Source organism: Pochonia chlamydosporia, chromosome 2 (assembly GCF_001653235.2).
Source record: "Pochonia chlamydosporia 170 chromosome 2, whole genome shotgun sequence".
Classification (NCBI taxonomy): Eukaryota; Fungi; Ascomycota; class Sordariomycetes; order Hypocreales; family Clavicipitaceae; genus Pochonia; species Pochonia chlamydosporia.
Genome location: NC_035791.1, coordinates 3,886,472 through 3,912,521, shown reverse-complemented (window position 1 = coordinate 3,912,521; position 26,050 = coordinate 3,886,472). Strand labels below are relative to the sequence as shown.

General features: G+C 50.6%; 6 protein-coding genes across 6 annotated transcripts; 2 read left to right on the top strand and 4 right to left on the bottom strand.

Annotated features, from left to right (window-relative positions):
- Positions 1-173: 173 nt before the first annotated feature.
- VFPPC_03258 (C2H2 finger domain-containing protein) lies at positions 174-2,225 on the bottom strand (the record flags this gene model as incomplete). Its single annotated transcript, XM_018282779.1, has 2 exons — positions 174-642; positions 754-2,225. The coding sequence occupies 2 exons, from the start codon at positions 2,223-2,225 to the stop codon at positions 174-176; spliced, it is 1,941 nt and encodes a 646-aa protein (XP_018147398.1).
- An 8,807-nt stretch (positions 2,226-11,032) lies between these two features.
- Positions 11,033-11,230, top strand: VFPPC_15627 (hypothetical protein; the record flags this gene model as incomplete). The annotated part of the gene is made up of 1 exon (XM_018293380.1): positions 11,033-11,230. The coding sequence occupies one exon, from the start codon at positions 11,033-11,035 to the stop codon at positions 11,228-11,230; it is 198 nt and encodes a 65-aa protein (XP_018147396.1).
- Positions 11,231-17,788: 6,558 nt separating this feature from the next.
- VFPPC_03251 (hypothetical protein) lies at positions 17,789-19,080 on the top strand (the record flags this gene model as incomplete). The annotated part of the gene is made up of 3 exons (XM_022428316.1): positions 17,789-18,294; positions 18,534-18,733; positions 18,782-19,080. The coding sequence occupies 3 exons, from the start codon at positions 17,789-17,791 to the stop codon at positions 19,078-19,080; spliced, it is 1,005 nt and encodes a 334-aa protein (XP_022284601.1).
- Positions 19,081-20,455: 1,375 nt separating this feature from the next.
- On the bottom strand, positions 20,456-20,839 carry VFPPC_17523 (hypothetical protein; the record flags this gene model as incomplete). Its single annotated transcript, XM_022429223.1, has 1 exon — positions 20,456-20,839. The coding sequence occupies one exon, from the start codon at positions 20,837-20,839 to the stop codon at positions 20,456-20,458; it is 384 nt and encodes a 127-aa protein (XP_022285750.1).
- An 883-nt stretch (positions 20,840-21,722) lies between these two features.
- VFPPC_17524 (hypothetical protein) lies at positions 21,723-22,247 on the bottom strand (the record flags this gene model as incomplete). Its single annotated transcript, XM_022429224.1, has 3 exons — positions 21,723-21,805; positions 21,889-21,916; positions 21,972-22,247. 3 exons carry the CDS (start codon positions 22,245-22,247, stop codon positions 21,723-21,725), a joined length of 387 nt encoding a protein of 128 aa, XP_022285749.1.
- Positions 22,248-22,317: 70 nt separating this feature from the next.
- Positions 22,318-22,665, bottom strand: VFPPC_17525 (hypothetical protein; the record flags this gene model as incomplete). The annotated part of the gene is made up of 1 exon (XM_022429225.1): positions 22,318-22,665. The coding sequence occupies one exon, from the start codon at positions 22,663-22,665 to the stop codon at positions 22,318-22,320; it is 348 nt and encodes a 115-aa protein (XP_022285748.1).
- Between the last annotated feature and the right edge of the window lie 3,385 nt (positions 22,666-26,050).

The window sequence follows — 26,050 nt, the reverse complement described above, 5'->3', positions numbered from 1 at the left end:
CCATGAAAACTAATCAAACAAATATCGTGACGTCGTAGTATGATATGTATAGTGCAAGGCATACAAACACAATACATATTGCGTTGCTCCATTCCTGTCTCACTGCTGCGCCAATGACAAAAACCAGCCCGCGGCGATGTGACTTCCGTAAAGCATAAGACCCGGCTGACCGTTCATCGCGGCGTAGGATCTTCATCCATCATGCAGGCATTTTCAAGCATGTTTGTCCATTTACCGCTAGTTCCAGCATGACTGTGCTTCAAGTGTTGCCGAAAATGATCTGCCCGATAAAATTTCTTGGAAGAGTTGCATTCTCTGAACTTGTGGGATTCTTGAAGGTGACGAATTCGTTCATCCCAGTCTTGCTCGGTAGCAATCTTTGGCGTTATGCCTCCTGTCAAAGATCCATTTCCAGGGCCTCTTCCTGATCGGGGAAACTCCTCGCCGCAGTATCCGCACGTATCTGCTTCTCCTGGCCGATTTGGCGAATCGTGGAATGCCCGGTCATATGAGGAGAGGGCTGAACATGACCATGAATGGCGACGAACGTGAAGTGAGTTCTGGTGTCGCTCGGCTTCATTCTTGTTTTTGAAACGGTTGCCGCAGAATGAACACTCATACTGCTTCTCGGCTTCATGAGCACTGCATAGTCAAAGTCAGTAGTTGTGTATATGGGATCACCAGACTAAAAATGATAATTTCAAGGTATGAAGTCTACGTAGGAGGAGTTTCAAGGAGACGCATAAGACCTACCTGAGCTCTTCGGGAGTCTCGAATTTCTTCGGCTTCTTGGGACAACATTCACACATGAAAACTCGCTGAACCTTGGAGCCAGCAGGTTTCTGAATATCCGCCAATTTTCTGGGGCTTGTGGCAGAGACAGTGCGCCCATGCGTACTTCCCCGGCCGGATATTGAGTTTCGTGGACTGTGGTTCAATGAAGCAGGAGTTGTGTAAGGCGAGTTGCAAGACGTAGGTGAGACGCCTCCTGGCGAGGCAGCACCGGGGGACCGACGGCTAAATGAGGTGGTCGTTGTGGCACTAGACGGGGCCATGGACATGGTGGAAATGTACGAGTTAGATCGGGAAACAGCCGCAGATGACAAGGACGATAAAGACGAGGTCTGTGGCATGACAGTGAGTCGAGGTGTTGGAGAACCGCGTGACCCAAGGTCTCGTCGGCGAACATCACTGGGAGTGCCGTGAACCAAGTGGTCCCCCGCTGGAGGACTAGCTGCTCTTCGCTTATGACCAGTGGTTGCGTAAGCTTCGTCCGGGTGCAGCCTCTTGGGTGACGAAGCTTCATCAATCTCCATGTCCTCTGCGCCAGTGAAATCATAGCCACCATGGGTGGACGACGCATCGTCGCTATTGTTCCGCCGTGACCGCCCTCTTGGTGAGCGTTCGTACTCTAGTCCATCCTTGAGGATACGGTGTTCTCCAGGGAAGTGTCGAAACGGGGCAGATCGAGGAGAACCAGCAGAGAAGATGGGAGTGTCCGTCATTCTGCCAGGCGAATCAAGAGGCGATCTGGTGTGAATGGGGAGTTGGACAGGCATGCTCAGAGTAGGGGCTCGAGGGTCAGGTTGTCGTCGTACTTGCTCGCTCAATGCCGATGATGCCACAGAACGTGGTGGCCGGTCAAACGTGCGGATTGGGTCCAACATCTTCTTCATGCTGTCACCATGCCAGTCAGCCGCGGTCTGAAAGTGAAACTTGCTGCGGTGCAAGAATTCTGCAGGTCGAGAGTCCCGGGAACTGGTGGTGAAGTCAGTGTCAAAGTTGCCATTGTAACCGTCTCTTTCGACCAAGTCATGCGTAGGGCTCGTGGCAGCTACAAACCTTTCAGTCGCATTGTAGCTTGCGTAGCCCTCATCGCCATTGATGCTGCTTCCCGTGTCTCTTCTTTTATAACTTGGTCTCTCGTCAATATACGAGTTGGAGTGCATGCTGCCGTAGCCGCTTTGTATGGAGGAACCAGAACGGCCGTAGTCTCGCAGGTCTTGTTTCAATTCTTCCATTTGTGGTGCGCCCTCCGAGAATGGGAGATGGCGAGGCGGAGGCAAAGGAGGAGGGACGTCGTCTTTCGAGTCGATGCCACGTATAGAAATTGCAGGACTACTTGTGAATTGCATGTCGTGGTGGAGGTTGTAACGCCCAGGGCCGGAGGACAAGATACTCGGCAAGCTGGGAGGTGGCTCCCGGTATTGTGGTGGGAAAGCCATTTTGAATTTAATCAAGTACTAAAAAAAAAAGAGTTTGCCTCGGTGTTCGGTTATGTAGTACCTAATCGTACGGTCGACGGATTTCCAAGAGGCTGGCTGAAGGCCTTGGACAGTGGACGAATAGGCTTTGCTGGAACAAGTGACGAGGCAAGCACTATCATTGATGAGTGGAAATGCCCACCAGGGGCCGTTACGTGAGTCGTGTGTTTGTGGAAGTTGAAGGCCAAGTTTATGACTCGAGTGAAATATGAGGATTCTGGGTGGCGATAGTGATGCGTTGTCTGTTTGGCTCAGACGGAGGACCGGGGCTGTCGTACGAGAGCGAACCAACTGAGCATCGGCGAGATCATGGGGAGTGTGTTGGGAGTGGACAAACTAATGGAATAAAAGAGAAAACAAAAATCCAAAGCAAAGAAAGGTATAGTATGCACAGAAGAATGGAGAAAGCAAACAAGTTTTTGAACTGTTCGAACCAAAATCCGGGCGAGTTGGTTCGAGAGGACGTAGGACGTGAGCCCAAGGAAGGTAAAAGGTAGGTTGGTGAAGGTGCGGCGGGTATAAGTTTACAAGAAGGGACAATAAGGTTTCCCTGGCTCTCTGCAGTCGCGGGCTCTGGCGCTCTTTTGTTGCCTCCCAGTCCATGTCCATCCATGTCTGGTCCCAGAAGACGGAGTACGTGGTGAGCAAAGCGGAGGAGGCTTTGCGCTGGGTCCGATGGATGGTGACGACGACCAGGCGTCTGGGGGCGTGTTCCCAAGACCCTGCAGGATGGGGTGTGTGAATAGTACAAGAGAGGGGACCTGGTCGACTTGGCTGGTCAACACAGGTGGTCAACTGGTGTGTAAATTGCCAGTGCAGGGCGGAAGGGGCAGGGCAGGGCAGGGCAGAACAAGGCAAGAGCAGCCAGGCCTGTCTGGTACTGTACAAGATACCAAGGTACCGATGTACAGTACCAGTTGACCCAGTGCCCTCTTATCCGTACTCCGTGCAGTTGGTAGGGAGCTCTGTCTCTGGTACTTTGTGCAAGCTTTTCTTGTGTGGTGAACAAGACGACACTGAACCAGCCCAACAGACAGACCAGACGTTCCTTGCCAACGCCCGGAATACTATTGTTGTCCGTTGTTCATTCATGGGCTTCAGAGGTCTGCTAGGGAAAGCAAACGGCAAGGTGCAAGCAAGATCTGGCTGCCATGAAGGAGTGACCACTGGCAGCGTTTCATGCCACTGATTGCTTTGGGCACTCTGCTTCTCTTATTGCTGGACAACCCTCTCCCGATTTGTCTCTCTGCTGATTCATCTGGGCCTAGATCTGACAGTTGATTTGTATCATGCACTTGTTATTCTGGGCCGTGTATGCATCGATTGTCGACGACAGATCACCAGTGGTACTCGACCTTCCTTCCGACTATCCTACACGCTCCGGCCAAATGGTACCTATCACTGCTCGAATCTGAGACCCTATGGCCGCGTATGTGGCAACCGGGTTTCCACCATGGGCTATGGCTATCAAGCCAGTTATGGACTACGCTGTCGACACATACATATACTACTCCATGACAGTGCAGGCGAGGGCGAGAAGAATCTGAGCTGCCGAGAGGCGACTTGCACGCGGCGTAGCAAATGGCTGGCAGATGCAGAACTGTCTGTCTACGTTTCAAAGCATCGAAAAGAAGACGAGTACAGAGTGTGGATGGGTTGTTAACGACAGATGAATAATGCACATGTAACAGTTCGATGTGGGTTGATTAGACGGCGGAGGCAGTAGTTGTGCACTGTTGCCACACATTCATCTTTAGTTGAATGTCTTTTCGAGCCAGGCCTAGGGTGCTTGATTTCCCCAGTCGAATGGTATCTTGGGGAGATTTTTGCCATGGTACTCCAGAACGATTGAAGGCGCACTTAGCAACCTTTCTGGGCTGATGATGATGCTTGGTGTCACTGAATCAAGGTGTGCAAAAATGCACCATTTCGCGTCTCACAGATTATTGTCAAACACCAGATGACACGATCAGTAGTCTTCGCCCATTGCGAGATTTGCGGTGAATTTGGGATAGCAGCAATGTCGTCAAGCCATTGTCCCAAACGAAATCTCGCGATGCACGGTAGGGATGACACGAAGGAGGGTAACAAATGGCGTTACTGATGGCGGCCACTGGCTGCTCAAAAAGGCACTAACGGGGCCATGCACAAGTGACGACCGAGGGAAGAGGGCGTTCAGGGCTGAAGATGGCCACACAGCCAAGATATATCTGCATGATACATACTGGGCATCTTGGGAGGAGCGAGAACCTCAATGGATCGCGGGAAACCTACCAGACGGAGTATTGCACTTGAACTTGTTCTATATGGCCCAATCTATGTGTAACAGCGACTGGACCAATGCCGGCAGGAGTTTGGCCTTCCTGCATGCGAATGATACGACTAGGAGCCCTTGTCCCACAAGAAAGTTGGTCCAAATGCCAGTTGAGAGTCTGCCTCTTATTCACGGTCCTGCTATTCCTGTCATTCAGCAATCTGTGTGGGAATCAACCACCAGACAAGCTTTGTTTGGCCCGCTCTGTTCCTTCCATTGACCCGAGTCAGAAAATCCAGGCTGATCCAAAATGGCCGGTCATGACCCGTCAATTCCCCAGTGATAGCAACTAGACCAGACTCCTGGTCACCAGCACCGTCTTCCTGGAGCTGGAGGGTCAGGAATGAGGTCGACTCGACTTCCGCGCAAAGCCAAAGCCATGATTGACGACCATGCCGCCGCCAGGGGCCAAATCATGAGGTCAAAAGCCAACCAGAGGACCAGGGGGGTTGGCTAAACTGGGATCCTGGGATGTTTTGAGAAATCTGGCTGGCCAGCTGAACCCCCGGAACTCGCGAATGCAATGGCAAGGAAGCGAGCAGCGGGAAGGTCCTCGGTAAACTCTGAAGACCCTGGAACATATCTGGAATTGGCGGCATGGTACTGTTCCCGAGAGCATCCAAGGTCCAGGGGTGTGCATGTGGGAGGGGAGGGAATCTGGGCTGGGGCATTTTCGGATGGTTGACCAGACCGCAAAGTCTGAAGTGGCTAAGTCGACCTTGACTCTGTTGTCAACTGCATGTGGTCAGTCGAGCCTGGTGTCTCGGTTTGTGGAGTCCCGAGGATGGAGCTGCAGCTGGCCAACAGTTCTAATGGATTCAATGTTGACACAGGGCTTGATGAAGGACTTGACCTAACTAACCAGTATTGAAACGCATGGTCAGCACCAGACCTCCTACTATTTGGCATCCAATGCTTTGGTCGCCTCCTGGCCCATTTGCAATTGGCCTTCAAATGCTCCGAACGGTTGGAAGCTTCAAGTGGGCTCTCTCTCCTTGTCGGCGCCGAGCCCCAATTTCAACCGCCAAGAAGCGTGGGAACATGGAAAACGGGTCTGGGCAACACAACATTGAACGCAACGCCTGGACAAAAAGCACGGCACAGCACTGCACAGCACCGCAAAGCGCAAGTTTTTTCGGCCACATTTAGATGGAGCTTCCTCCGTTCCGGGGACTTTCGCAGCAGTCGCTCAGGCGGAAGACTTCCATGTCAGTAAGGAATTGGATGCATGCGCAAATCCACATCAGCCCTTGAACAACAAGCGTCGTCTCTCCTCTAAGCCCTGGTCTCCCGCGCCTTACTCAACCCACAGCAAAAGACAAGCCATGTTTTTCAATGGACAGGGCATCCCTTGGCTGACCCGTTGGTCATTTGGCTTGCCTGTTGTGGGTTTGCGGCTTTAGCATCACTTGGTTCGCAATGGGGCTTGACTCTCTTGGAGTGGTGGTGGTGGTGGACTTGGGCCAGTCAATTTGTCCGTGAGTTGAGCAAAAGCTTACCTACTAGGAGCCTGGGGCTGACAAAGATTGAGGTTTTGCCTGCAATGCAGTAATCGTGAAGTTCCGAAATAGTCAACGACCAACGTCAATGGTTTGTGGTCAGGTGTCATTGTTGCATTAGTTCACCAAGGCTCTGAGTTTCTGGAAACCCCACGATCGAACAACTAGCACAAGCCAATAAACATACAACCGGTCTGGCAACGGCGATATGCGCTCCAAAGGTTTGGCCGTCCGATGGAAAACCGAGGCGAGACTGTCATGGACGCCTTGATCCAGCACCAACTTGGCCCAACAAGCAGGCGAGGCTCAAAGGCAAGCCACTTCCCCCATCCCGCCTTGTGTGATAACTGATACGCGATACGATGTTCCTGGATCAATACATCCTTTGCCCGAAATATTTCTACATTGATATGGAAGTTGGTGAATTGCAAATTAAGTACGGAGTACGAGATAGAACCCCAGCCTTGCAAGGCAGTTTTTGGCTTCAGCTTGTGGGGATGAAGAGTGAGTAGTTCATCACCGGCTGCACACCAAACTCTTAAGATGGACTGCAGATTGATGCTGATCAGCAGGTCAAGCTTCTCTTCAGGGCTAACGACCCGAAGCTGCAATTTTCCAACACTTGTTTTTCCCTTGGCACTGGCAGCGAAGCAGGCTCTTCAAGCTACTACTCAAAAAGCGATAGCCTAGACACGGTGCCCTGCCCTGCAATGCGAAGGGTATATGTTGCCACTGAGATCTTGACGAGATGCCGAACCACTTTCACTGACTGACAGCCCCGCCAATTCGTTGGGTTGAGAGTTCGTGGTTGCTCCGGGTGCCTGAGGCAGTCCGCCGCAGTTGGAATGTCCCGCTGGTCTGGTGGGTGGGCAAGACGATGCTTGACATGTGCCTCAACCTTGCATCGTTGGATAATTTCCACTCGGGCTGAATGATTTCCGATTCAGCCTTAACGGTTTCCAACCAAGGTTACGAGGTATACGACTGTTTTGATGCCCCTTGGCTGACCCGATCGGGTTCGTCGGGTCATGCGTGAGTATCGGCAAAGAAAAAAAAGTCATGCCCGGTACTCGCTCCAGGCGGGAGACGGCAAACAAGCCCCTAAAGTAGTTTGCAGGAGATATTTCTCCGCGAAGCTGAGCAAGAAAACGGAAACATTGACACAAGCGCGGTGGCGGAGGTGCAACCAATTGAGTCATGGTGACCTTGGACTGACAGACTATTACATGGCAAGTGAAAGTCACCTACAGGGTTGAATCAGCCTTCTGACATGCCCACCCCATTGAGTCTCAGGCATATCGTCAAGAATGGATGTGTGAGGTTGCCTGCCGGCAGACGCAACTTTTCGTCAAATTGGCGATTCCGTTCATGTTTTCGCCAGACGCGCTTGCGGGATGCCTGTGACAGGACAGACCGAAGCACACAACTTCTCTTCCACAAATGGAGTGGTTTTTCGGCGGCATGATAGCTGCCATCCACCAACTCTACTGCAGGCTGGCCCAGATGGTGGTTGTCCAGTTTGGCAACTACTGGCTGTGGATATTGCCATAAAGATCTGATCTCTATGTCCCAGAATGTCGCAATGAGGTAATTTTGATTCTGTTGTGCTCAAAGGAAACAGCAACCCGGATTGCTGGCTTGGAGATTCTGAGACAATTGAGTCCAAGGCTGAGGTGGAAATTGGGTCGCTCTGTCGGAGCCGAAACATAGTCTGAGGGTTGGACAGCCTCTTCCCACTAGACCTGGCTGGCTTCACTCCACCGCGACCAGCTGAGCATCGCAATATTCCGCCTCTACTAAGCGGAGTCTAAGTGAGTGCTTACGGGAGCGGCTGCTTGGGCGAAATATTACGATATCTTACTGGAGGCTGGAAACGGCGATCCGAAAGGGGTCAAATGTCGCGCGTTATTGACGCCTCTCATGGCCGTGCCACATCTCGAGTTCTGGCTCTCATAAAAGACTTCGTGGACAGACCGTGCATATTAACATGTACCAGCGTGAAAGAGGAAAAAAGGACCAGACATCATCCCGGCTTCACAAATCTCTGCAGCCGCCGCCTGAATGGCTTCTCGTCAAGCTTCTTTTGGATTGCAGGGCCAGCGTCGCAGCTGAAAGATGATGGCTGACGGCGATATCAGGCTCTGATTGGTAGCAGAGTCAGCAAAGAGATTTCCTCAACCGCCAGTCTCAAGCCGCCATTGCGACTTCACCAGAAGGCTTCAACTCACTGCCTCTCATTCGTACCTTCGCCCTGCTCCTGTCAAAAAGCCAATGCCAGACCCGCAATCGACTTCAGCCCTACCATCCGTTCAACCTGCCTTCACCCACCACTCGCACCCCACTGCCTGATTAGGACTCGGGTCAATGTGCAATTGTAAGAAGGTGGGGCATCATGCCTCGTACTCCGTGCAAACTTGTGTCTGGCTTATGCAGGCTATTGAATCAGCCGGGCAAGTGCACAAATTTTGTGCAACCAGACAAGGCGTGCCTTCCTGCCTCCGAACTCTGACGCGTAGCTGCTTACTCGAACCAGTCCAAGATGGTTTGCATGGAAGAATGTTTGCTTCTACTTCTGTTTTATGTTTTTGTGGCCGGTCGACGTTCAGAATCGAACCAAAGTCCCTGGCACTCGAGATATGGCCAAAGGGCCCGGTCTAGTCGACTTCTGTTTGTACAGACGTCCCATGTATTTATTCCTCTCCTTGTTCTCCAAACATGTCCATGACACCGCCCATGTCCGTCAACAGCTCTACGCAACCGTACCCGGCATGGGGAACAAAGACGGAGAACCTTCACTACACCAGCCAGCCGCAAGCCCTTTCTATTGGCTGGTCCCACCAAATTCGAATGTTCAGCGAGCACAAGGCAAACAATGGCAACTGAAATCCAGGTACGAAGCTCTTCATCAGAAGGGTCAAGCTCATGATTGGCACAAACGCTGGGCAATGTCATCAAATAGATCGTGCCAACCTTACCCATCGATCAAGTCAAATCACAGGGCTGGACTTCAGCGGTTCCGGGGTGGAGTAGTCCCGCTCCAGGCTCCAGCATACTTCAAGTTGACCAGACCCTTTTGCAACTTGGTTAGCTCCTTAGCAATGGCCACCTAGCGAACAGTTTCTCTGCCAATCACGACTAGACAACATCTACAGTACAGAACGGAGTACATCCTTTGAAACCAACGTTGAATTGATGAATAAGCTCACATCTCCAGGAGCTTGTTAGTCCTCCTCGATACCCATCTGGATTTGGAATCCTATAGTTACAGTAATACTTCAGTCAGCTCACCAATGTGACAAAGCCCTAACCAGCAACATCAAGTCCAAAGAGACCTAGGAGCTTCGAATCAGCCAGATGCAATTGCGCTTGGCGGTTGAGCAATATTGAGAATGCGCGGAGTTTTCGATCAATCCCCATGACACTAGCACTTGGAACTGGTCAATCTCGTACAGACCATTCCCAGTGCTGTAACCAGAACCCTCATTCTACGTATGCACGCTGATGGCAAGTCTTCTTTGCCAAGTAGCCTATTTCTGGCACAGGGACCCCGAGTTGTCTTATTATTGGTGTGCGCCTAGAACACACTTTCGGCATTCTGGGCCACCGCCCGGTAGGGCCAACACCTCCTGCAGGATTTTGTCAGTCTGTGTGAGAACCAATTTTGTTGTTCAATGTAACTGGAATCTAACCATCCTGACTAGGTAGCAGCCTCCAATCGAGATCCACCTGAGTCAGCCGGCATGGCATGACCCAACCAGAAGAAAACGGCAGTGCCTTGATGAGGGTGTGGTAAAACTGCTTCCTGTGGAAAGGCTCCAAACACCATCACCCCGTCTTGTGCCACACAAAAGAGCCAGCACCAAAAGGTGGGACAACAGACCAGACACTTTGACCGTTTGCCCGGGCGTTGGGCGCACCAACAGTGGGAGAGAGTTCGGCACCTTATGGTAGTGATTCAGCCAAACGGCTTTTTAAGGCTATTGCATTGTGAATGCGGCTAATATTGAGACATGATGCACATTGCGCTGTGTCATACATCTCCCATTGCCTTACGGCTGCGAAACCTTCTCGACTGTCTTGGTCAATTTATCCTCCTAGTGACCACAGGTCGAATCTCAATAGGACCTGGCAGCTGGCAATAGCTTGCGTCAATATGCCTCTTTTGCATGTTTCATCAGCGTTGGATCAGCCAGAAGTATCTTCAGCGACTTTCAAAGCTCACCGTCTCATCCGTGCGAGATGGGGCAACAAGACACCTTGGTTGTGAGGGTTGTTTATTCAGCTGTTCCAGTGGAAGTTGAGAGGGTATCGGCTGCGTAGCCGATAATGCAAGACCATCACTGTCGTATTAGCAGGAAGCGCCTACTGTGGTCAAATCCATGTCCTCCCAATGACAGCACCGGTGAGTCGCTGACCTTTCTTGCCGTTTGGTAACCCTGCATTGCCATACACGCTGACGGGCGCCTTTTATGGGTATTTTCCCCGCCTGAGGATGCTTTTCGTCATTGGTCATGGGCATCTCCTGAATTCAGGCTTTAAATCACCTAGTTATTAGTTCAGTGAGGCACGTTCAGCAGTTCGCTCGATTGCACTGCTCATGCTGTACACACTATCCCTTTGTGTGGCCTGCAGAGCAGCTCCACTGCCAACACAGCCAAATGCATAATGTCCGTCTTGTGAGTGGAAACAAGACTGGTCTCCAAAATGGAATTGCACAAACAGCCTCCACTGAGGCTTTGCAGACCTCGCAACCTTAGTGATTCAGCTACCTGCATACACCTGAGACAGTCATTCTCTGGTGCCACGACGAGAAGCAATAATTGACCACACTTGGTTGGAGCCGGCCCTCCAAAACTGCATCCGCCAAGCAGCTTTGTTGTGTTGTGATCTTGTGGCAAGCTGCCAGTACGCGAGAAGCATACGCAGTACTCCGTTGTTAAAGCGATTCAGTCATCATGTTGAGAACACGTATATACCATATCTACCTCAGAGAGGTATGTTATTCTCAGATCCCCTGTCACATTTGCATCTTTCTTGGGGTAGTATTTTTGTCGTACGACTCCCGGCGGTTTTGTGATACAGCAGTTGGAGGATTGGACGACCCCTCAACAGAAAGTTCATCCTATTTCCAGCCTGCTGTAGTCACAATCTGAGATATTCTCTTGTTCTTCCCGGATGACGCTTGCGGAATTTTCAAAATGAGGAGACTTACAGCCAGACCGACTCTTCACAGAGTCAATGCAGCGCTCAAGCCGAATATACAACAAAACACCAATTATCTTACAAACCGCTCTCTATTGTAAATCTAGTTTGTTGGGTTTGGTGGCCTTCTGAAGTCAAAGACACGAAATATAAAGTTCAATGCACTCAGCCAGCATGCTGCGAGAAATCTTCTGCAACTCGTTAGCTTGCCACAACAAACCACAGAGATGGAATTCCAACATTGGTCGGGCAAGCGTGGAGAAGCTCGGCGGCGGCCTCTCATCTGCAGAAAGTCTCGCATGGCACGGTCGGGCCTTGCCAGCCACCGCAGGGCCTTGGAGCAATCTGGTTGCGTCGATCTGATGTACCAAGTCGTCCGAGGGTCAGATGTGAAGACCAGGCTTTGTAGGGGCAGAGCAACGATTGAGATTACTTTTGGGTTCCATTCAGAGCAAGGTCGATGAGCTTTGCGAGATCCGTGCAGCCCTGGCCAATGGTCCCTTGTCCGTGGCCATCGATGGCCCCCAAAATTGGCCGGTCTAGGTCCAGCATTTCCGCACTATTGGTAGGCAGTGCACACGACATTCGGCTTCCCAAAACAGTTTTCATGCTGTTGGCACACTTCTGGACAGAAGATCTTGCTACACTTGATTCAGTCTTGTGCTTTAGAACAACTCCCGGAGATTGTTGTCCAGCTGTATGCGAAGAAGCTTTCTAATTAAAGCATTGACAACGATGGGCAAGGTCAAGACTTACCCAAAGGAACAGCCCTGTTTCTCGTGCCAACATTGTGGTTGTCTTCACGACGGCTTCAAGTTTCCACGACCACGGCGTTCATGTCCCAATTCGGCTGAAATATGGAATACCTAACCAGTACATGCTTGCTGTCCATGGGGATATGGTACCGGGCTGTGTCCACCTCATTCTCGGGAAGCTCGGAGCTGTTCCTCTTCCGCATGCCCAGCAGCAACCCCACGATAATAACCTTCAAGGCAACACGGTCCGGTTTTCATTTCAAAGCAACGTACGAAATCCGCAGAGTGTGCTGGCAAACTTGCACACCCCTCAGACACAGTTGGATACGAGACAGGAGAGCGTCCTGACGAGAACAATCTCCACAGCTTCCGTCCTTCGGTCAGTTCCAAGGTCAGGCGTCGGGGTTTTGTGGATCAACCTTTTCCAACGTGGGAACCAAAGTCAGCCATGTTGGAGCTCTCAGTGACGTACTGGACACTTGTGAATGGTCGGGTGCAGTTTCGGAATTAACTTGCCAGTTCAAGCCAATGCAAACCAGACGTCAGCGAGACAGCCACCAAACCACCTTGGAGATGTCACAAATTACTTTGCTGGCTCCATACTGTATTCAACGCTTGAACAACGGCCTTCAAGCTGTTGTCAAGCTTACAGCCTTAAGTGAAGACACACTTCCTGACTTAGCGGCAACCATTCTAAACTTGGCTTGGCTTGGCGTGTGCCATGGCGCCTCCTCAAGCAGTCGCGTGCGCAAACCAGTTCTGCCAACAACGTTTGTGTGAACCAGCCTTTCTAGTCTACAGAGGCTAGCCAACCTCAAGTCAGTTTTTGGTACCAAGGCCATGGAAGCAAGACCCAACGACAAAGGCGTGATGCACACTTGGAGTTTTAGGTGTGCCGGTGTCTATTTGCACGGATGATCGGGCTGGGCGGATGACGAAGGATGCCCATATCATTATCTTTTAACACCAATGCAGATTTGCGAGCAGCGTGTGGACTACTTTTAAGTTCCAAGATGCCTCTCTCTATGGTCTACTACATTTGGCCACATCAAACCACGCACAAAACTCGCAATGGATTCAAGCGTCTCAGCTCGTAGAAAGATGGATGAAAATAACCACATCTTTCCTGGCATAGTTTCATGGGTCATGCTTTCATCCTTCATTCTTAACACACTTTGTCTCTGCGTTGACAGGACCAGCAGAATAGGGACTTCCTGGACACAAACGTTCGATTTTTCTTTTTCTGTGCCGCTGACTCACCACCAATTTGTAGTTTCTCCATGGAGCCCTGAGCTGAAGCCAACCACCCCAGGGCAAATTCTCTCACAATGGACCGGTCACCCCGCAGCCCTTTCCATTTACATTCCCCCAACAATCGGCAACAAAGACTGCGGCACTAATTCCTCCAAGAAGTTTGACATTCCCTCTTCGGAACATGCCACGATGCAAGCCATGGCGTAGTCCACAACAACTAGGTCGATGCCTGCTTCACATGTACACAGTACAACTGCAACACTCGAAATATGATGCTTTCTGGAGTTTTCTATGTTACAAAGTCTCCTTCTCTCATCAGTCGCACTGGTCGGGTCCTGAGGAGCCCTGTGGGGACATCCTTTGCCCTTGGTTTCCGCTTCCAGGGCTGTTGGTCACGGTTGTAAGCCATAAATCTCCGTTAGGCAGGGTTCTGACATACAACGGAGACAGCTCCGTGCAAATATATGTGAATGCATGGTGGCTTACATATGGCTCCGTCGAACAGTCGCCTAGCATTGATCGGCGTTGGGAGAAAGGTGCAAATCTTGTCCAACAAGGAAGCAGCCACCCCCAAATCGTTTAATTTCGAGACGCAGTGGCGTTGTGGGTTGAGCAATCTGCAACGCGCAAGAGCTTGTAAATCCACTACTCCATACAATTCAAGCTGGATAACAACAAGAATTCTTTTGATTGGCACATCTGTTTCGATATCGAGGTATTGCTGTGTCGCGGGCTTCTTTTGATTCCCGTCAGAAAAAGCGAATAAGGCACTGTTCGAAACCAATAGAGTCATGGTCAACCACTGAGCTGAATTAGCCCAGTGGAAGGTGTGGGTAAGAACCACATGCAAACAGATGAACGACTACATCAAGTACTGTGGTCTCGCCGTGTTCTAAATCACTCATCTCAGGCTGCATTCTTCTAGTCCTCCACAGAGCGGGGAGGCATTTGGAAGCCATCCAAGGTGGCGGTTTTGGTGGGTGTTCTGTTTCTACGGGCCGCCTGATAACCATTACAAAAGATTCACAATCAACCACCCGGTGCAGAAGCCGTACCCACTGCGTCGGTGCTCAGTTCCCCCTTCTTGATGGCTAGTTGCTGGTGAAGGGCAATCCACCTTCTCAAGCGTTGGCATCCCTTGGACTATACCAATGGCCCCGAGACTAGGTGCCCTTTGTGCCCTTCCTTGCTCATGTTTCCGCCACGGCGAAGTCAGCCTCCCGATATACTCTTTTCTTAGCAGATCTGAGGCACAATTAATACAAGCGTCGAACTCAAGACTGCATGAGGCGACGGAAACCCGGCCAGAGAACCGTCTACCAACATGCATCTGGAGGCGGAATGCGCGGCGTGGCGGGAGGAATCCACTCCGGCTCCGACGTCCCAAACTACCGGGAACTGAGAGGCGACATGGCGACTACGTTTGAGCTGCTGGTGGTTGTCAATCGGCGACCACTTTCGGCCCCCGGGGACCATTGACTCTGGTTAATTGTCCGCGGGGATTACCTCATCGGCCTCGGAAACAAGAGATGAGATGATGGCACCGATGCAGACGAGATGACGAAAAGAGAAGAATCTGCTAACTACTGTATGATGAGTCGACTAATTGGTCCCAGGTCGACTTGGAGCCCTTTTTTACGGCCACGGTGTAGATGCAATCGCCACGGACCTTTGTAAGGCCTACTGGAGTCAGCAAGCTTGTCTAAACTAAGAAAGCACTGCGAGAATCATAGTGTGCCGGCTTCCGAAGTCCTCCTTCACTCCAAACACAGCGAGTGACTCCCTGCTCTCCATAATGCCGACAACGTGTCAGGCATGTGCCATTCCACCGCTAGTTAACTGGCGGTCACTACCAACGATAGATATCGCCTGTGCTTCACTTTTAGTGGTTTTCGGAGTGCGATCGCCCGAAGGAGAAGGCGCAAACTGATGCAGGTACACAGACTGTGGCCTTCTAGCTGCCTACCATGCCACAAAAGTTGATGCTAAACAAACGTCAGTGGCTTCATGATTTGCGGGATCCCAAAAACAAGACAGTTGCCTGCGGAGGGGGCAAGGCAGTACTCGCAAAAGCCTTGCACACAGGCAGATGGCAATTGACCTCTGCTCAAGTTCAGCAACGAGACCGAAGTGGTCGGTTGTCACATCGTTATTAGCCACCAATGCTTTGGAATGCTTTGGGGACGACGGCCAGATCGTATGGCGACTACTAACTGCCATAATTTTATACTCTATCGTCAACAGAAGTGGGTCAAATCCAATAGCTACTGTTTTGACACAGTATTTAGATGATAACCATCTCACCGAAAGTGTATTTGGCTATGGATAGGAAGAGTGACGTTTGAGGCAAACCAATAATACCGCATCCCGGGAATGGTGCCAAAACGTGGAAATTGTATCCCCGGCTGCTCATGACTGAACCACCCTGAAACTACCAGAGGCGCTTGTGGCTTTTGCGGCTGAGGGATCTTGTGAGTGTCCATCGCCCTGACGTGCTCAGAAGGTGCTGAAGCAAAGGTCGTGAACCAAACCATGTCTAACCTGTTCTCCCAGGACCGCAGATCGAGCGTCGATCGACAAAAAAAGTGGCTATCCGACGTTGTTGTTTGGTTTGGGTTCTTAGCCCCTGGCACACCCTATCCCTCTAACAGGGAACTAGGGGTAATGATTACACTGGGAAATCCAGTTTATTCCGCCCCAAATCAGAACCTTTTGGTGGAAAGTCCCGGCTCTTAACTTGCTTTTGATCAGTTTCCCCGTGGAAGGGCATCGCAAGCAATTGCCGGTGGCTGACTGCTGATCAACCAGATTTGTGATGCATGGATCCCAAAACTCTTCGCCATCACTGTTTCCAATCACGGCGAACCGATTTGTGGCCGTTGGGCGGCCAGTATCGTACTGGCCATATTGAGGTATTGTTGGTGGGAGCGGGACTGGGCTGGTAAGTCAACAGATGCGGAAGTTTCATATGCCGTCTGGCAAGGCTGGATTTATTACCAGATACCTGTTCTGTTGTCCAAAACCCCAAGGGTGGTTTGGGTGGATGTGCGAGGCAACATTATGTGCGGCCTTTTGTGGCGGCGTTCCTGACTTACGGGAGATACTCCTGCTTTTGGGCAATACACCACGAAATACTGGATGGCTTGAGGCGGGTATACCATCCCTGGCCGGTGAAATTAGTGGAAGTGGGCAGGTCGTTGTCTCTTCGGTGCTTCTTTTGGCTCAAACAACAAGAGGCAAACGGAACTCTCCGCCAAGCCAACACCACGTTCCAGCCCAGGTAGGCTGGCTTGGCTGGCTGTTGGAGAAGATCCTGGGCCAGAAATGTTACAGAACAATTCTGGTGGCCTCCCGAGGTCATCCATTGGCCCGGCCCAGAACCCTGTTGGAACTAATTGGTGGGGGGAGGCACAAAACAATCATTTTTCATCTCAGCAGCTACCAGGCCCTGGAAAGGGCGGAATTAGCTCCTACGGTTTGGCGTTGATAGGGGACCCAGAGGGCTGAAGCTACCAGTTGACCAGACCAGATGGTCAAGTCCTCTGATAAGACGGACAGGACACTTCCCCAGTGCGGTGACTTGTTCAATGGATTCGGCATCCACTTCTATCAGGGCAACCATATGCCGTGCCTTAGCCTTCCCGTGGACAACCAGACACTACATGTATCAAGGGACCCAATGTCGAAGTCCCAATAGTGGTGTTGGGTCACGCTCTGGTCAGAGGCTCACGATTCACTCCAGCAAGTCGGAAACTACTGCCACCAACAGCACAGCACAGCACAGCATGGCAGGGTCAAGTATTCAGTTCGGGACTTTTACAGCTTTGGGGCCACTGGCGGACTCAGGGCTGGCCGGTCAGTTTGACACAACATGTCGTACAAGCATCATTCCGTCTTTGGACAAAACATGTTGGCAGTCCACCCCGCTCATTCACAAGGTGGGCCTGGGAACAACAAGAACTAGCAGACAGGGAGGGGGAGGGGGCGTGTCATGTTTAGCCAAAGGGCTGGTCCATGGGCGCCTCCATGCCAGTTGCACATCGGCATGAACGTCTGTTTCGAGAGCCTTGAGCTCGAGCCAGGCGACGCAATCAAGATGATTACGTCGGCACTTTTCTTACTCATCGTTGACTAAGTCGCCATGAGGAACGTCATGTCAATAATATGGCACTTCCTCCCTCAGGGTAGGTTGCTCATAGTCATGGAGGGGACGATTCACTGATCTAGGGAAGCTGATGGGATGTTAAAGTTGTGCCGTGAACATTGCTTTGTCCGGGTCGGATATGTTGGATACGAATCGTGCTATCGTCCTCTGCAACTATACCGTGATATGGTGTCGTCGATATCTCCACGAAGCTGACACTTGAGGAACAGTTTAGATTTTACGATGCATGATCGACTAGCAGCAGGTTACATGGCCTAACCCGATGGTGCTTTGAAACGCAGCCAACAGTTCCTGCGACGCAACCACAGAGCCCAACTGTCTCCGATCAATCAAGAATGACATTGATACGTACCATCGCAACCCGACTGAGCACTGCTGAGGGTTTTTACTTTGTTTTCATTTACATACCGTTTCTATTCTTATACCAATGGTGGCAGCAGGCTGCTTGGAGCTTTGTGACGTGGGCTGGACTGCGCCATTCATCCACACAATACGGGAATGGAGGCGAAAACACGCAAGCATACTATATTTGGTCAGCTCTCTCTATGTATGTCCATTTGGGTCAGAATGATTCCCGAGCAAAAGGGGGGTCTTGGCGAATTTTGTGGGCAAGACAGAGGAGCAGCAAGAAAGCAACCGATTCGGAACCGAGGAGGGACGCGTCAGATATTCCTACCGAAAGAGGCAAGCTTCTAGAAGGAATCTGGAAGAAGTCGTCAAAATCTGCTCAGAGTGGATCCCGAAAGTCTGACCTGAAAGGGCGTGTCCGTATCAAAAGAACGTCGATTGCAAGTCCTGACCCCCATTCTTTGATCGGGTTACTCCCCTGGAACCTCTCGATGCCTCGACAACGCAATGCCTTGGCTTGATACCTCGATATTTCCACGACGCTGGTTCGATGCTGGCTCGATGCTGGCTCCAGAGGCCGTGCGGAGACCTTTTCTGAGTTGTACCAAATTACTCTGTGTACTCCACACCCCATACTGCTTGTATCTGTACTCTGTACTCTGTACTCCGTACCCTGGATATTGTACTGTGCTGGATGGAGTGTTGGGACTAACCAGACTGTTCTTTCTGCAGTAAAACTCGTGGACTCGTTGGGCGCCTCTGGCCTGTGCCTCCTCGTGCCTCGTGCCTCGTGCCCCGGTGCCTTGTTCACTTTGCGCCGCATCAGCCCCCTCCCTCCTCCTGGCGTCTCGGTCCTGGTGCGGTTCAGTTTCTCTCGGCCGTAAAGATTGCAAGTCCGATGCTAGTCGACACCTGGGTAGGTGAGAAGTCATGCATTGCTACCCGCAGACCGCCATGGGCTGGCTGATGGGTGGTGGAAGCCATGAGCAGTATGTACAACAGCATCGTCAACAACTACCTCTCATTTTCTCATGCAAACTTTTGGGTTCTGCCAAGTGCGCAACGTCCTTGGAGAACCCTCTGCTGCCATGTCACGTCTCCTTTCCTGCCAAGAATATTTCCAAAATGGCTCTTGCTGGTCAGTGCATCGGAGTCCGGCCGACATTATAATCTAATGGCCAAGTATCTGATGGCCCTTGCTTCCACCAGTTCACATGTCTGCCCTGTTTCAAGCTTTTCGCTTGTGGAACAGAGTGGTTGGATGGCGCCGAGGGCGTAACCATAACCATTAGTTGCCACCTTGTTGGGCGACGAGTCTGGTTGATTTATTGTCAAGTGTGCTTGTGCTTGCTGGAGCCCTGCACAGACCGAAGAGCAAAGGGAACAGTGGTGTTTCATTCTGTTTTATGTGGAGGGACGAGCATATGACGCTGCCCCAGCCCTCAGAGCACGACAGGTTCCCATCTAATACCACAGATGGGGGCCAGCGAGATGGCCTGATTTAGTGCAACAAGATGGCAATCACTGGCGATTCGTGCGAAATGCGAAAGGCGAAATGGCAGGGCACAAGGCAGTACCCGTTCGTGGCACAATCCTTGACCGTGTTAGCCCGCAACGTGAGTTTGCTAGTCTGAGCTATCCCGGGCCAATCGAGACACCATGTTGGCTATTTATATGTACGACATGAGACCATGTTGCATGCGTTGATTGTTGGTTCGAATTGGCGGTCTTCCCTGTTCGCCTTTTTGGCTGCATGTTGTTGGCTCTTGATCGTCTTTGCTTGTTCTCGTTACGAAATCCAACGCGGCCACTTCTTTTAATCATTCTATTTTACGTCATGTTCACAAAGTATCCGGCTAAATGCACCAGCCAGCCCAGCCCTGGGATGTTTGTGGGTTTGCCTGGAAAAGGAGACATGCGACGCACCCTGTGGGTTTGCGGTGAGCTGTACGGAGTATGGAGTATGGAGTAGCTCATTTGATCCTAACAGACCGACCGAGCCGGCCGACGGAACACACCAAGGCGTTTAATTTATTGCAATGACATGACTGGGGAGTGTGGTTTCGATTTTTGATACGAGGTCTCATGCACAATCTCTCTCTCAGTGGCCTTGTTGGGCTGTGTCTTGCTGCTCTTCCTCATGGGCAGGCAGGCAGGCAGGCAGACAGACAGACAGGGAGGGAGGCAATGAGGCAATGAGGCAATGAGGCAATGTGCACTCGGTGCCTCTGGTGCAGAATCCCTGGTGCCTTATAAAACTCTCTGCAATCACCGAAATGGTCAGGTCTGGCTGGGATCCTTTCTGGCTTCAGCCCCGTTCTTGTTGGTGGCCGAGGTGTAGTGGTAATAACAAACAAGATTGGCTCGACGCAGAATGCAAACTTGGCACCGCCTACCACAAGACTGCAACACAACACAACACAACACAAGAAATAACCACAGGGCTGTGCAAAATAGTAGCGTCACAAAAATGCAACAAAATGCAACAGGGCACACGCAGTCGGACAGCTTCCGGGTGTGATTGCATCAAAGGACAGGTCAGGACCAGGCGCAATAAACCGGTGGCCTAAGCTCCAAGCCTTGCTGGGCGATTGAAATGCAGCTTTTATGAGCTCATCGACACCTGCACACCATACATACAATGACAGACAATATCATATTGATATCACGAGCCCGATATCAAATGGCGCGCCGCCGTCGAGCCGCTTCCTCTGCCCTGTGGATGTTACCTTTTTCTCTGTGCATTGGAAGCTTATCACACACGGGTGTACGGAGTGCAGTAAACCAAGAGATGAGAAAGGACATGGACTTTGCCAGCCTGACTCTGGCGGTAGTTCACTCCCGTGTGACATGACCCGTCCTTTTTTCCCTGCATCAGCAGACAAGAACGGCACGTCAGGACAAGGTGTCTGAGTGGTGGATAAGGAGACGCAGACAGACAACGAAGAGGGCGCAATTGCCGGCAAAGAAAATGCAACATTGCTACAGTACAATACTTGGCAATCCTGTTGCCGTTCATGTGGACTGGACGAGGGCATTTCATGTTGGATTCGGACCGGGCGAATAATGCAAATCAAAGCTGTCTACAGCAAAATACACAAGACAGCCTCAGTTTTTTGGCCCAAACAACAATCTTGGTTTCGTCGTCTTCCCACACGCAGCCACACACACACACAAACAAGCAGCATATCTACATGTATCAATCACTCGCTCACCCACGCACACCTTGACACCCTCCCACAGGCACCGGTAGCGTGTAGCCTTGCAGGGCTGGCGGCATGTCGACCACGGCAGCAGTCTTTTTTTGAACTGCATCCCGACGTATTGCGAAGCTAATTGGTTCCAGCATGGTGCAGGTCTTGCATATCGCACGGATGTAAATTAGGCGTTGCCGAAAGCCCTTTCCCTGGCGCTTGGTGGGGATTAATGAAGTTGAAGGATTCAAGGTGAGAGAAATCCAGTCTGGTTAGATCCTTCCTCTCCTCTCCTCTCCTCTCCTCTCCCCTTCCCTTGCCCCCGAATCCTTTCGGCTAAGGCCGAAGGTTGCGGGTATCCCAAAATGATAATAATTATGGTCCGTTCGTTCTAGGCAACGAAATATTCGGCCCCAGGTGAGTAAATAGCATTGATTGCCATTTAGCATAAAATGCCTCCATGGCGCTCCTTCGTGTCAGACCTCGTCAAAGCTCGTGGACCTGGCTCAGACAGAAGGACACCCCCGGTGTAGGAAAAGGCAAGGTTCAGCCATGTGTGTACACTATCAATGCGGAAGATGTTCTTCGCCAAATGAGGCTCGTGCTATGTTTCTGCTGTGTTTTTTCGAAAGAGGAGAATTGCCAGGCTATACATTCAGATCATAATTTGCCCGCTAACCGCAAATCCGTAGTCTGTTGCGAGAAACATACCAAAGTGCTCACGCCTCTAGCCTCTAAGAGAGTCGATCAATGGACTAACCCTCTTCCCTGTAGCACGTCTTGGCGAGATCGTGGAATAGCCTGTGATTTCTAGCGCTTGTAAGGGTGCCGAACTTTTTGAATTAAGCGTGAAGCAGTTTGCACCAACAGAAGACGACTCCTGAGAAGATTGCCATACCTTACCTTACCTTGACGACAAAGCTGCCTTAACAGGATAGGCTTAGGATTAGGTATCTTAGAACAAGATAATGGTAGCCTCACCTTTAATGCGTCTTGCCCATAATGAAGCGGTTATGTTACTTCGAAACGAGTACATTGAAGTAGCAGTTACCTTCATACTAAAGTATAGTCTTCCGTGATATGATACGTCTCTCATCCTGTACCAGGTGGCTGGTCCTTCTTGATGCGGCCTCGGAATGGCGGTTAATACTGGACGCAAGGATGTGGTAGTACTCACATCGACAACCGGATATATGACGTATATTGAGGTGTGAATTATATCCTCTGGCATCATGAACAATTCCACCTTCATCAGCTGCAATGGCTCCTCCAGCGCCAAGCCTTTGATGAAGGACAGCAATGCAGAAGCACGTTCATGTAACTTATATCCGACAACAAGCAGCGGGACCTTGACGGAAATCACATGCTTGGAGACAGTTTGTTCCGACTCGAAATGTCTTCATCATCTGAATGGGGTGTCCTTGTCTATACTCGTAGAAGCAACTCTGTTTACATCGACTCTTGGTATTTCCTTTTGTGAGCCCTGGTCCTTTATTTGCAGTATCTGCGCGGTTAGCATCAGCAACCCTCATGACTCGGATATTGTTGGTTTGTGAATGTCCTATGGCGTGTTGGGATACGACATGTAAATCTCCATGTGTATCTTGACTCGAGGAGCTTTGATGCGCAGCCTCGCATTTCCACAATGAATCGTCAACATTAGAATTCATGTCTGAATCATTGGCTAACGAGCTCCTCCTGCACACTCAGTGAGAGACGGATGCTTGAAGTATGAGTCTGTTTCCTGTGCTGCAATCGGCTTCTTTGTTCCGTGTTTGGTGACGACTCGCGATGCCTTGGTAAGACAGCCGAGCTCATATTAGTTTGCCAGAATCGACGCAAGATGGTTTATCGGCCTCACATGCCAGGCAAGCATGGCGGGACTGCAAAGTACAGAAAAAAACTCAGTTTAGAACCCATAATGCAAGAACTTATATCGTCGTATCATTTATCACTTTTGGCGATCCACGGCTCAAAGTACCATTCGGGCCGACGACATGTTCAACACGGTTTGCACGCGAATGGTTTTCACGAGGAACCGGCTGCCCCTTTAGAGTGATACGCGACCAGGCTGATTTGATGTAGTAATGCCCTCCGTCGTCATTTCTGAGGTCCCATTCTCAGATTCCCAAAATGAAGGTAGCCGAGGTCACTTCCAGCCCTGTAGCCCTATGAATCATGGTCGTGGGTCAAAATTTTCCGATGTTGATGCTGTTCCACAACTTTCATGTTGGTTTTCCTGAATCTGGCTTCTGAAAAGTACTGTTGGGTGGAATTTGCAGCAAATCAGGCCACTTGTGTTCAATGATTCAAGTGAGGATTTGTCGACATTGCATGTAGATCCCTGAAGCGGAACGTTCCGTAACGGCTATGAAACTCCACGTGGGAGACGGGTTTCTGCCGGCCAATCCGTATTCATGAGGGTGTGAATCCTCTGGGATTCATGTTTCGGCATTGACGAGTATCACCGGGTTCGTAGTCACGAATCCGTAGAGCGAAAGTCAAGGGATAATTTGCCTTGTAAGTCCCAGGCACCTTGCTTCTATGCCGTAATCTTTGACTGGGTCATACGGAAAAGCGAAACTCAAAATGTTCAATCGCATCACCAACAAGCAAACCATTCCATCCAGTTAGGTATCCCTTGCAGTGCAAGTCCCGTTTGCCCTCGACCGAACCGTTCCAAGTGGGGAAACATTCGCATGAACAAAGGTAGTTTCTACTCCGTACTGTGTTTAAATTTCCGCCATTGGACCACTTTCGTTACACGGAAATATGGAGGGATTCGTATGCCGGGAACACGCGTCCAGTTTGTTCCCACTTCTGGTCTGTTTTGAGTGATCCACTCCGGTTGGTGACTCTGTTCGTTTGGCGATGGAGATGATACAGTTCAGACCGGGTTGATCCTTGCGCTATGTGGAGGTATTCCAACGGATATGAAACAGGATTCTGGGAACATTTTTGGGCCAGATTTGGGATGGAACGTGGGCGGCGATTTGTTACATGGGGTGTGGGCTGGTTATACATCTGTTTGGGGGCGTTGATATTACATGGAATTTGCTGAAGGCGGTATGCTGAGGTCGTTTGGATAAAGTTGTAAGCCGTGTGCAGAGTTTTCATTTTCTGCCTGCTGTGTGAATCCCTTCCTTGCCGTGTCGTTAACGGGGCCTGGAAAGTCTGCAGCTTTAGCTATTGACCCTGTCGTCGAGCTGCCAGTGAGCATGACGGCTCTGTTTCCTGCTGATGATCATTTCTGAGAAGAACGAGTCAGTAGTTTCTGAGTTATCACGCTGGTGGGAGTGTCCATGTGGTGAGCATGATAACATACCAAATCAGAGGCAATATAGGTCACGCAGCCTTGCTGTAAATGGCTTCAGGAAAGCATGTATGGAAATGAATACAAGATAATGTAGCTCACCTAGCAACTTCACCTCTTCTTAAGCCGATGAAAACCAGCAAGAGGTTGCCATGATAGTTATCACAACCGTAGTCATAAGGTCGAGTGTCTCCCACAAACCGTTCTCGGCATATCATTTAGCATGCCTGGCGGGCCTGCAGTCCAGACGCTAGGTCTCTTCTGTTTTATGGATATATCAGCTTTATATATCACGTACAATATAGCCGAAATTTGAAAGCACAAGCCAGCTGATGCGGCGTTTTGTATGGCAAAGCAGCAGAAACCGTCAAACGACGGGACGTGTTTACAAGATTGCGTAATTCTCGTTCCATTCTCAGCCGTGTTGCTCCCGCTGTGAAGTTTCAATAGTAAAGATATTCTATCGATCATACTGCCAGTAGCGATGCGTTTAGTTTCACATGTTGGTGGCTGACTCATGGACGACACCGTCACTACTCTCAGGTATGTATTCATCTGAGTGGAATGGAGTTCGGAAGCAAAAGTCAATCAGCTTGAATCAGTTTCTCGACTCCTCAATGCCCTCTTGTGTATTCGATATACCAATTTGGCTTGAGTGTATTTGTCAATCGAACAACTTGGATGGCTGGGATTGACCTGACGTGTTTCACAGAAGCCGTTTCGCATTAGGATCCGACATACTAGATATAACTCGGATAAAAACAACATTTCCATAAGACTGGTAGTATCTTTGTCGCTGGAGGCAGTTTCACATGGACGGTGCCGAATTGATCTTAACTTTGGCCAACACCACACCAGCTATTCAATCACCGGGCTGCAAGTAGTACAGCAGGAAGCCTGCACACAGAGAGGGTATGATATTAGAAAAACTCTGAAATGTATTCCGTATAGAACACTTATTCTTCAAACTTCGGGCTGCCTGCGAGGGCTGACCATTGGGCCAATGCAAACTTGAATCAAATCGATGGAAGTACCGAGTCGAAATTGGCTACAGGGTAGCTACCAGACATGATACCGCCGGCGATGTCTTGGCGCTGACGACGACTCTTCTGGGGCAGGATGAGACATGTCATTGACAAAGCTATGTCTCCTGGAAGTGTTTGGCAACTGTGAGCAAATATCCTGTAGTTGTACGAGCTATTGGGTGATCCGGGCGGATGGTACAAGAGTGGCCAGGCCAGCTTCCCGTAGCACCAAGGAGCATCGAGTGTTCATTACGCTGGAATTGTCCCGCTGAGTTCCCAGGGCACTTGCAAAGATACACGGCTAGAGTCTTCTACATCCAAAGACATGGCTCTTGTGAGCAGTCGAGGGAATCTCTCACCTCGAACTGAGTCGGCGAATCCCACCCTGCCAAGCAATATTTCGGTGGCGTTTGTATGTCTCCTCAGACCGGAAGGCTTCCAGAAAATTCGCCCCTAAGCTTGAGTAGTTGTAACAGGGGTAAATCTGGGCAGCGTTGGGCTGGACTTGGCACCACTTGTTCGTTCTCGTACTACCAAAAGGTGTACGGAAAACGGTGGAATAGCTGTATCCATCACCTTCTCTTTTCAGCCTTAACGCCAGTACAGTAACGCGAAAGCTTTACCTGCACTTATGTGCTCCGTGTGGCCGCCCAGTGACAGTAGAGAGCATTGCAACGTGGCGCTTGACACCATAGTTTTGATGGGCGGGGACACTCC